Raw genomic sequence first — 12500 nt, 5'->3', positions numbered from 1 at the left:
CAAGTAACTAAAGGTATAGTTGTTCCCGCATTCGATCCGGACATTGGGGATTGCCTTATTAGTGCGACAACTTCCCGGGCCTTCCGCATACTTTGGTAGGGTAACCAAGTAACTAGGTAAGTAAAAAACCAAAGTTACTCGGGAGGCTAAAGTTCCTTATTCACCGTCCAACTCCGATAGGACCAAGCCAAATGGGTAGATCGCCTCGAAACCTCCCTTACACAACCCTAGGTTCAGAACTCCCCGTTGAAGATTTGGTCACCTCTAAGGACAAGCGGGCTCACCCAGATTTCGGGGGTTTCCAGAATTCTTGACCTACACCAAGAGTGGGCATTGCCCTACCTATAGGGGATGTTTGATTTCATTGATGTGTATATTTGTTTGGTTATAGAGAAAACTCTCCTTGATTTATAAAGAAACTGAACAAGGGGCAAAAGCTTTACCTTTGATTTTCTCAAAACAGCATTTTTCGGGATAGCCCCCTTGCGCTTAAAAGCGACTATTTTGACCGTGGCCATCCGCTCCGTAATCCAGCATAATACCAGTTGAGCTAACTCCGCACCCTCGTAGTGTCGGTGACACGGGGATCAGATGGGTGGTCACTGGGTTATGTCCTTTGGTAAGACACAACAACAATAGCTCAAAATACAGGGCGCTGCTCAGTGTGTGGCGACCGACAGTGGCATGGTATTAAACTGTTCTGTATTTGTGTAATATTGTGTATTTATGTATGTACGTAGTTATAATTATGTATTTATGTAATATATAGTATATTTGCTATTGTAAACCAAAGTACCCTTCTGGGACAAATGAAACTGTAATTTTTAATTTTTTATATTTTTTAGTAGACAATCTACAATCTATATATCCCTCGGTCTACCACTGCACTAACCTATCAAATTTGGACTGCTCCACATTCCCCAGCGTCTGGCTCTAGGCATATCCCCACAGTGGGAGCACGAGGACATTGAAAGAACAGGACATGTGAAAAGATTTCAGGTAAGCTGTTGCGTGTTCTACACTCCATATTATGCTCAATCCTGTTCTCTTGATTGGGTACGATCTAGGGTTTTCAAATTCTAACCTGTCAAAGATGGGATTTTATCTTAATTTATTTTTATTGATTCATTTCATTGATCTTATTTTGATTTGTTACACTTCGTCATATTTTACTTTACCTTATTTTATCCCAGAATGTATTTTATTTTAGTTTATTTAGTTTATTCTATTCTATTCTATTTTATTTCCTTCTATATATTGTCTAGGGAGGGGTTGGGGGGGGGGGGGGGCTTAATGTGGGAATTTTTTGTTGTCGTTTCAATTATTTGTTTTTATTAATGTTTTTTGTTGGTTATAGTTGTTTTTATTTTAGGGGGAGGGGAGGGAGGAGCAATTGAACTGAAAAAACAAACAAAAACAATATGAAAAAAGCTTCTTGCCCTCGGACAAGGCCAGAAGTAAGCGTGTCTGCATCACTCCCCCCCCCCCTCTCTCTCTATATATATATATATATATATATATATCTATCTCTCTCTCTCTCTCTCTCTCTCTCTCTCCCTCTCTCTCTTTCTCTTTCTCTGTCTCTCTCTTTCTCTATCTCTCTCTCTTTCTCTTTCTCTCTCTCTTTCTCTTTCTCTGTCTGTCTGTCTGTCTGTCTGTCTGTCTGTCTGTCTGTCGGTCTCCCTGTCTCTCTATTTCTCTCTCTGTCTCTCTCTCTGTCTCTCTCTCTGTCTGTCTCTCTCTCTTCCGGTCTGTCTCTCTCTCTCTCTTTCTGTTTTTGTTTGCGCGTATGTTTCTCTCTCTCTCTGTGTGTGTGTGTGTGTGTGTGTATGTATGCATGTGTGTATGTTTTGGAAAGTTAGTGTGTGGAAGTCTGAGTGGTCGTTTAGTAGACTTGAAAGGTTGGATTTCGCTGCAAAGCTGCCCACTGTACTGGTTAGAAAATGTATACAAATGACGCAGAAATGATTTGTGTAAAAAAAACCTTGGTACCTTCTCGAGTGTACTGAAACGTGGTCACTCAGGAAAGCTATAAATAATATTACAGAATATATTATTTTGGTGTATATATGTCTTTTTTAAAGTGTTTTTTTAACCCCCGGTTATCAAAAGATTTGCGCTCATAATATCAATATCATGACATAACGTAAGCCCTTTAATTATTTTTTCTTCTTTGATTTGCTTACATCTGTTTGTCGTCTTGTAATTTTATAGCGATATGTATTTAACAAAGTCTGCACTGTATTCTTTTTGGTACCGTGAACAAAGAAGCATAATGAAATCCTGATCTTTCCTGTCCTCCACAGAGAACACATTGGATGTCCCTATAATGATAAGCACTGCATCAGATATAGCAATTAGCCTCTTACGCCTATTGCAAGAGTGTGGGTTTCATCCATTATGTCATGTGTTCAAGCCTATGTCATAATAAACTTGGCGAAAGGGATCTTCCACTTACATTCTTCCACGCTTATGAAACGCAACAGACAATCCATGCATGTATATATTCCTCATTGCTAATGATTACTCGAAATTGAATCAAGGAATTTATCGATGCAAACACTGACGTATAGAGCTCTTGGTATTAACAACACAGTTCTAACCTACAAGGAATCCCTCTATATTATGTAGTCATGATATAGACTGATGCTTACTTTCATATTGCTGGAATTCTTGTCGTCGCGTTCCCGGGATCAAATCAGTGATGCAGATCTACACTTCATTGCTAAATCATTTCCATTACTGTCGGTAGGGACAAGACAAAATGTTCATTCAGGGGAGGTTTAAACAAAGTCATACTAAATTATTTAGAATAGGAAGTTGCACAAGTTGCAATACATCTTCAAAAATATCTCCCAGAAGCCAGTGTCAAGTGAGTAGACTAATGTGTACACATCAGTAAAGAGGTTAAAAGTAACAACTTCACCTTAATTGTGTCAGTTGACCTTTAACGACTTAACAACAACGGCATCCTGAAAGGGTCTCATGTAACGCCACAACACCCAGATAGTACACACCCCACTGCAATACCACTATATCCATCTCATGTAAGTCTTTAAGACTTCTTGGTGAATGATTTATGTAACTTATTATATTGGATGATACAATTTTATTTCTTTTTCAAGTGTGAATGTTTTGAGCAAACCCTACTCTTCTACATTACCTGACACCCTTTCCTTCGTATTTATTATCACTATATGACTCAAAAGTATCATGAGTATGCGATTTTGTAAGCTATGTTTGTCGAGCCAAAGGCTATGAATGTTTTTCTTATTTTTCTATTTTGATAAACCATTATAATTCATAATATTGTTATGTTTTCCGTTGCCAAGTTCTATGAGTGGCATAGTGATTTAAGTCAATTCTTAGACAACAAGCAATTAAATGATTTTTGAATGTAGACTCCCATTTGTGGCTGAATATAACAAAATAAACAACCAAAAAAAAAAAACACTTGCCCTTACCAGGCTTCAAATTGCCTCTCATAATTGCATTGCATTATTGTACCTCATAACTGTTTCTATAAGGCCCACGGTATACATACAACAAGTGGTTTAATCGATACTGCTTCGCTCCACGAAATGTTCATTCATCATTTTCTATCCAACATTTTGGCTGTGCGTGTACTTGTTTTTTAAGACAAAGTTTTATTTACACCGGGTGATTTTTAAACTGCAGGTTTTTTTCATACAAGTCTCTCTTTCTTTGGATGAAACGTGATGTAATAATAATAGTGTTCCTCAAACTCCCTTCTTTTGTGTCCGACAACAAAGAGAGTAAGCATTAGGCCTATACATCAACGTTAACAGTTTCTTTTGAGCACAATAAAAGTTTATTTTTTTTAAATTCATCTAATAATATTACGACTTTTTGTTCGACTATAGTATTTCGATAGGTACGAGTGTTTATTTAAACGGGATTTATCTATGTGTCGAAGTCTCGTTATTGATCTAGTATGGGTTTTTTTTCATTTTCATTTTGTATGATAAAAAAATTAACTTGTGATTTTAGTCGATCGAATATAGCCATCTAAACGTTTGGTAATAAAGAAGAAAATAAAGTTTTTCAGACCAAGAATTGTAGCCAACGGTTTATAAATATCGCTAAGATGAAAGTAGATCCACAGGAGCTTACCCCGTAAATTTATAATGCAGACAGACCTTTTACTGGACGTGACTACTCTTTGCCACGTTGTATATGGAGAGAGACAGAGAGAGAGAGAGAGACAGAGAGAGAGAGAGAGAGAGAGAGAGAGAGAAGAGAGAGAGACAGACAGACAGACAGGCAGACAGACAGACAGACAGACAGACAGACAGACAGACAGACAGACAGACAGACAGGCAGGCAGACAGACAGGCAGACAGAAGGAGACAGAGAGAGGTAGACAGAGAAAGAGAGAGAGGGAGAGAGGGGGGAGGGTGATTACATCAATATGCTATATTTGTGACGGTCCTATCTTTCTCAGCTGTATTTGAGTCACATTGAGGGCAGCCCAGCCCATATCATCTCGTGGCAGAAGCTTAATTGTGACGTACTGAACTCGAAATTAATTCTACACATACGTTTACTTTGAATTTCATTGTCTAAAAAATTGCTTGCTCTGTTTAGAATTGTAATACCTTATACTGAAAGGTGACAAAGATCAAAAGCAAAGCTTTGGCATAGTCGCTTCTTGTGAAGACTTTCCGAGAAAAATCTTATACAGGTTAGCAACCCCCACTCCCCCCCCCAACCTTTTTTTGCTTGTTCATATCTCTCTCTCTCTCTCTCTCTCTCTCTCTCTCTCTCTCTCTCTCTCTCTCTCTCTCTCTTTCTTTCTTTCTTTCTCTCTCTCTCTCTCTTTTAATGATTGTTCAATCTGTCTTTGTTCTGTCTTCTGTGTCTTTGTCCAGCTGGCTGCCAAGCTGCCAGTCTGGCTGTTATTAATTCGATAAGACTCACTTTAACTCAATCATATAATATTTTACCTCCTACTATCTTAATTCACTCAAATGGAACTAAGATTGTTACATATGAGAACAGTGTCCTGTAAGTGAGCAAAACACCATTTCTGTTCTCGGGGAAGGAGCTTGTCTGACGTTTTTTTACACAGACTTTGTGTCTTGACAAAGATATTTATTCAAATATTGCCAGCTTCGATGCTTCCTTTGTCTTAATAGATGTTAAACTAGGTGAAATAAAATGTAATTCACCTGCCCATTAAAGAAAAAAAAAACCCATTCTTGACTCAGCAGGCCCAGTGACCCTTCGTGGTGGCCATATTTGTGTCGCCTTGACTTCATGCAAGAGGACTTTTTAAAACCCATTAACATTTTTTAAATAAGGGCCGAATTTTGCTATGACCTTTAATTGTACGGTTGGGTTCAACTTTGAGGATGAGTTTTTTCTGTGTGTTTTTATTATTTGTTGCAGTTTTGTTTGTTTTGGGTTTTTATACTCGTCTGTTTTTTCTTATAGGTGGAAAATATAACAATTGTTGTGTGTGATATGTGGATCTGTTAAATCATTATCTCAAAGTGATAGTCTGTATAAATAATATACGTCAGGACGAATATATTCATTGAGTTCTCTAAGTATTATGTGTGAGTGTGTGGTTGTCATAAGGAGCTTTTTGATGAACTTGTTTGAATTGATACTCCTCATCATCATGTAGTAACCTACCTCATTTTGGAAGAGTAGATAAACTGTGAAACTCTTTAATTCATTATGCGTGTACATACTTATCATAAAACTCTCTATAATATTCCCTTTTTTCCATAACTGACTGGAGAACAACAAGAAACTAATGTTCATGATCTGTGCTACATATGACAGAACTTCAACATTTTGCAAAATTACGTTGTTTGTTTTGTTGTGGTTTTCTTTTTCTCTGACATGGTAACCTCTTTTATCTGCCAGAGGGAGAAACCCGGCCTTGAGTAACACAAACTCTCGTATGAAATGTCTAGCCTCTCTTTGTAATTAGCAAAGAATAACTTCCATTTTAAATCAAAATTGTATTGTACATCACAACAGTATCTGTGCAATGGAAAGGGTGAATGCACAAGGCACTTTGTTTACTGCTACTTTTTATATTTCTCTGCATAAAGCAGAAAACGTGGTTCTGAGCCTGGAATGTGGCATCAAAATGAGCAAAGACTTCTGTCGATGGCGCGTGTATACATTTGTGGGTAACACCAAAAATGAAAACAACAACGAACCTATTTAAGTCTTTGTATTTCGGTTTTAGTCTAGAGAATAAGAATATTATGTGCTATTTTGTTCAAGGTACAGTAGAGCTCTGGTTGTTATCCCAGGGTAATGTTTAAGTTTTGAAAAAATTGCGTGCAAGATGGCATGATCATAAATGATTGTAAAATGATTGAAAATGTTTCACGCCCTTTCAAAGTAATTTAGATTATTCTGGAGGCGGGCTGAGAGCTAGATGGAATACAGCATACAAACAAAAGGATAAAGATCGTTGAGGGATTCAAACTGACGTCGGGCACCAGCAAAGAGCCTAACCACTACACCACAGACACCGAGACTGGAAAAGCAATTTTCAGCTACATGCAGTATAGCAGTGTTCAATTTTCCTGTTTTGATTTCCATTGATGACATTTTATAAAAGGTACGTCAACGAGTTATTTTCTAAATTTTATTTTATTTAAATTGTCTTAGACTTCAAGTAAACATGAAAGACACTCAAAGGCAAATTGTTCAATATTCCAGTTGAAATCCAGCATCCTCATTATAATTCATTTAGGCCACTTACCATTAATGTCATGATAGTTGCCACAATGCAATCATAATGACTGTCCGACTATTATGTTTGGGTTTTTAAGGTGACAATTCATCTGCACAAACTATACATTTAACAATACCTTTCTTCAACCCCAACTATGATCAAGTGCACATCCATATCATTTTTTTTTCAAAGTACGGGGTATATGTTTTACTGTTTTTAAATCTTCCTATTCTACATTGGACTAATTTTTCTCCATCCAGTCATTTTATGAGTCACGATGAATTTGTGAGTTCCATAAAATACTCAACCATATTCAGTCATGTTTCGATGTATCCAGATCAACATGTTTTGTGTCTGTCGGCTGGTCGCTACCCTAGAATTACAAAATTCTACCTGCTCAGTACCCAGTTTTTTTTAAACAGAACTTAATGTAAAGATGTTTTCCGTTTCACAACATGTCAAGCTTTTTCGAACGCAATTTTTTTTTTTATATCTTGATAATGACTCTGAATCATCTTACAATTTTTATAGAGCAGACAGAACATTTGATTTCTGACTTCTCGGTCTTATATATAACTCAATCGGTTTTTAAAAGTCAAATAGAACTTTGCAATTCTAAGCTGGCGAGGTCTCCGTCTGTGTAGCTGCCCTGAACGGGACCACTTGAGCTCCATGTCTTTGAACCCCTCTGCCAATAGTATCAACGTGCTGTATAATCCGACCACACAAGCCAAACGTCCAGCCAACAAAGGGGTTGATACGCCCAAGTTACGCCTGTGAGTCACTCAAGTGGGTCCCGTAAAGACCGGCTGTTAGGTGTTAACGAGCGAGCACATTGTGTATCTTGACTTCAAGGTCAAATGTTATGTGTTTGCTTGTTGTTGCCGACGTGATGTGTAGCTTTTTAAACCTTTTTTTATATTTAAAAATGTGTTTTGGTGTTGTTGTATGTAAGGATGTTAAGCAAAGGATGGAGGTTTCACAGTGCTGTAAAGGCATTTAGGACAACAACAATTGTAGTAACGATCCTTTTTACTGTATTTATTAAACTACAATCGTTTTCAGTATAAATCTGAGTTCTGTTTCATTTTAAAAATTTTAAACGTTTTTTGTGTGTTTTGTTTTGTGGTTTTCTCTTTTGCTTTAGTTGGTGGCATCAATGTTATCTCTGGGAGAAAGCCATCTTGCTATGCAGAGTTAAAGTTACAAGTTACGCTAGTGGTTTGTAAGTCAGTATTCTCTATCCAACCAACTCTTTCACAATTTCGGCATAACTTCCTTGACTGGTCTGTTCATTCCAATCTACCTTCTTGGCCTCTGGAAGACGTACTTTACACCGGTTGATTTTGCTTTCTTTTGTTCTTCGCACCGTCTTTTTTTCGCCTTCTGCACATTTCGCTTTTCGAAGCAGAAGCACCAGGCCAGTCATCTTAACTTGTAATATTCTTCTATTTGACTTGAGCAATATTCTCCTCTAAGTATGCATTGGTCATCGTCAGACAGTGGCGGGCGAACTGTTACAATAATTAATAGGGTCGCTTTTAAGCACAGGGGGGCTATCCCGAAAAATGCTTTTCGGAGAAAATCGAAGGTAAAGTTTTTGCCCCTTGTTCAGTTTCTTTAAAATACAAGGAGAGTTGTCTCTTTAACCAAACAAATATACACACCAATGAAACCAGACTTCTCCTATGGATAAGGCAATGTCCACTGTTAGTATAGGCGGGGGGGGGGGGGGGGGGGGGGTGCGGGGTGCAAAAGAGGACTCATGTTTTGTTTTCGGCTTCGTATTGAATTCTCTTGGTTTTATTCCTACCCAAGGCTCAGCTTTTCTTCTGCTCTTACCTTATTTTGTTTTCACACAGAGGATAATAGTCTGTTGACACTCTTGAAAATGTAATAATGTGTTTTTCAACCGCATAATAACGCAGACCTGTGTGAAACGAAAACGAAACTGGCATTAATCACCTTCCTCATTAACCTTCTTGTATGGTATGGGATCATTACTGTAAATAATACCCATATATTTTATTTTTGTGTCTTTACAAACGATATTAAAATTTTAATGCATGGTACATCTTTGCCTGAGCGGTAGACACAAGAAATAAAGTGCCCAAGTACAACGTCCTTCCCTTCAGGTTTTGACTTTCTTTACAATCTGTAAGAGAAATATATTGTAAATGTGTCTGGAGAACATTATACATGTTTTTTTAAACAAAAAATCAATTCTAGCTTTTAAAAAAAAGACTCTGAATTTGCGGTGGGAGGGGGAGGGGTATTCTTTTGACCCCAACATTTAATATTGTAAGATGTTGGGTATGATCTTAAAGTAATAAGATAAAACAGAGATGGTATTATAAAGCTTTAAGAGGGGTAGTCGTGTTCTAGAGATGATGTGCATGTCTCTCATTCAATAGCTCCCTCGTTCAAAACCTGACAGTGACAGAAATATTCTCCTTTCACCCCCTATCCTGCTCTCTAATCATGTTCTGTCGGTTGCTTTCCTCTCCACTTTCTGCCCCCCCCCCCCTTTTCCTTGCCCCATCCTCTGAGCTCCTGACTCTTTCTGCAGCCTCCTTCTTACTGTTGTCTTTCTTAGGGTAAGATCTAACATCTTGCCTTCTTGGATAAGGGCGAAAAAATCTCGAAGGTCCCAGTGCAAGTCGCCCACGTTAAAGATCCCTTGGTCGTCCTAAAATCGATAAGAGTAGGCCCCGGCTGCCATCCGGGGAAAATTCAAAATTAAGTACATGTACTACCAAACGTAAAATGCTCAATGTATCCCTAACGCTGATACGACCTAAATAGAGCAGTGTAATTGTTGCGAGTACCGTAAAACGGTTAAGAGAGTTCAAACTCATATCAAGGGACACAACTCGAAAACGACTATTTTAGTATGTATATACCTGGTAATGTTCCCTTGTCCAACATCGGTGCAAAGTGAAGTTCTCTTTTAATTTTTTTGGCAAGGAATTTTCCCTGAACTGTTCATAATCTAGATCTGTTAGTAATTTAAGGCTTAACTTTTAACAAATAAATACTGATGCGAAACTTCTTAAAAGATGCAACATATGATGGGTATAGGCAACTTCTTGGTTTGTGTGAGGGCGGGGGGGGGGGGGGGGGGGGGGTCCCTGCATCTTGAGGCCAGAAGAGGAAGACGATTTAAAAGTTAATTCATTAGTCCTCAATCTCCTCACAAAAATCTGCTTACAAAAATCGTTGAATTAACACAACACAATAAAATGGTAAATATGATGAGAAAAACTGTATCTCTTCGGAATTGAGAATCAGTTCAAGCTTGATACCGATTGCCGTTTTTGCTTCTATCCATAAACATTAAATACTTTCATAGTGTTTCACCACCCAGTCTATTACACATTTCCTTTTTACCAACACTAACAGATAGACCATTCTAAGTCCTGATTGAATTTTCAACATCCTAGTGTTTGGAACCTTTAATGGCGTGCTTACAAGCTTCTTTCACAATTCATATTTTAGAAAATAGAGAATTTCACAATGGAGAAAGCGTAAGGTAAGACAGACTTAAATTATCTTTTTATAGATTAAAAAAAAAAGAATAAGACTACTGAGATTGAAACATATACCTCAGAGCAGACAAGTCTCAGGCATTAACCCGAAACCTTTGCAGTAACTAACTTTATAAATGTTGTCTGACCTGATTGAAGCAGTTTGATGTCTCATACTTCTTGAGCATTTCCCGCAATATTAAAATTTATCAAGTTACTCAAACGGATAACTATATTATTAAGTTTTAGAGAGGAAACCCTAGTCAAAGATTTAATTTCAATATTGCTGAATTACACATTAATTTATCTAGAAGCATTAAGCCGATCGGTAACACATAATTTGCAGACACGTTGTGTTCTCCTTTTTTTATTTCTAACTCTGCCATGCTCATGTTCATTTTAACCTCTATTTCTGGACACCTCTCAAGCTCGAATTAATTTGAATTTCTATTCCTGTGCAGTGCTCGAGTTAATCTTAATTTGTATCTCCGCGCAAAACATGAGTTAATTTTCATTTTTATTTCTGTGTAATGCTCGAGTTAGGTTTAATTTCTCTTTGTGTGCAATGCTCAGGTTCGTTCTGTTCGACATTAAAGCAATAAGAAGGGTAGGCTAAAAAAATCTGTCTCCCTCTTACCTTTCTCTCAGAAGGTCAACAGGTTGGTGGATACAATAAACCGGTCAGACAATTTCTTGATTTGATTTATCACTGAGGTCTGTTTTCTCTTAATCAAGCGTTTTTTTTATATTTTCAGTTTGATTGTTGGTAAAGTTTGGATTTTTAGGTTTTTCAAAAGGGCTCCGTTGTTTTTAGAGATGAGGACTAAGATGTTAATATTCCTCTCCGATAGAACGCAAAATGTGTCACGAAGCGGTGGATTCAGGCGCTCGACAGTTTTTGTGCATGTGGAGTTATTGGTATAATCTGAAAACTGATTTATTTACCTGGTTTCCCATGAAATAAATATCCATCTATCTTGAACTGAACCCAAGACATCTGCGATTGAAGGAAATGACGTCGCCTGGTTTCAGTGGTGAAATTAGAGAGAAAAATGGCCACCAAAGTTTGATTACTCCAATAGCTAAAGAGTCTTTGAAAACGGAAAAATGACATATTTTGTGCCTTTAATCAATGTTTTTCAGTAAAATTCTCATGGAAATGCGTTTTTTTATATTGACATAAAAGAGGTTAAGCCAAAAAATTAAAAAATCGATAAAAATTTCCACACTGACGGAAAAATGCCTGTTTCACCGATTTCGTTATTTTGACGAGCGCCTGATTTCACCACGCTGCCTCACAAATAGATCTACGGAAACTTCTCCTAACAACCAAGGTTAAAAATAATATGTCTTTGGGGATTCGAACCAGAGTCGCCGAATCGTTTCTTGCAGAGAGATCGGTCGAACGCAGAAAGTGTGAAGTAGTTTTTACTCTTCGATCTCATCACGTGAGGAGAGTTTAACAAATTGTTTTCAGGTCCTTTCAGATGATGTAACGTTTTAAGAGTTATGACTAGGTCTAGCTTCAGGTCTACAATTCCTTATCACACCCATGTCCCTCCTCCCCTAACCCCAACAGCTTAGTGATAAAAACTACAATGACTTGTGACGTGAAGGATGGACGACTAAAATAAAATTAAATAGTTTTCTCTTTTGGAAACCAATTCTGTTTATTAATTAATTAACTCTTTGTGGAGCACGATGCTCTCTGAACAAGTATTTAGTAGCGCTAACTGTCGACTGTTGCTTTGATGGGAACAAAGAATTACCACATTTATGTACACACGTTTGGAAGTTTTGGTTCACAGATAAAGTACAGGTATGCAGAAAGTACACTTTAATTAAGATAACTTCGAAATCAAATCTACAGCAATTAATATTGTCTCATAACTTAAGAACATTTTTAGTCGCTAATTCAAGCAAAACTCAACTTTATAGGAACAAAAAGAATACAGAAAAAAGTGTCACAAGCCTCAAGAATAAATAAATAAATGAATAGATCAACAAATAAGCAAACAAACAAATAAATGATAATAACAATGAAGATCATTTCTATACTGCCCACTACCTTGTAAACATAGCTCTAGGCGCTTTACATAAATGCATGTACGAACACTATTCACGCAAACACACACACACACACACACGCAAGCACACACACAGACACACACATACACATACAAACGCACACACACACACACACACACACACACTGACGCACACATTACACGCACACATGTACACAC

The 12500-nt window shown here is 37.4% G+C and overlaps 1 protein-coding gene across 1 annotated transcript in view; it reads left to right on the top strand.

Annotated features, from left to right (window-relative positions):
- The window catches only part of LOC101852553 (sodium-dependent noradrenaline transporter), a gene marked incomplete at its 5' end in the record, with an annotated part of 24324 nt that extends 20283 nt beyond the window's left edge, over positions 1 to 4041 (top strand). Inside the window, 2 exon segments of the mRNA XM_035970622.1 lie at positions 925 to 999; positions 2307 to 4041. Coding sequence (XP_035826515.1) covers positions 925 to 999; positions 2307 to 2330 — 99 coding nt within the window.
- Between the last annotated feature and the right edge of the window lie 8459 nt (positions 4042 to 12500).

Source organism: Aplysia californica, unplaced genomic scaffold, assembly GCF_000002075.1.
Source record: "Aplysia californica isolate F4 #8 unplaced genomic scaffold, AplCal3.0 scaffold00295, whole genome shotgun sequence".
Lineage (NCBI taxonomy): Eukaryota > Metazoa > Mollusca > Gastropoda > Aplysiida > Aplysiidae > Aplysia > Aplysia californica.
This window is presented reverse-complemented; position numbering and strand designations above follow the sequence as displayed.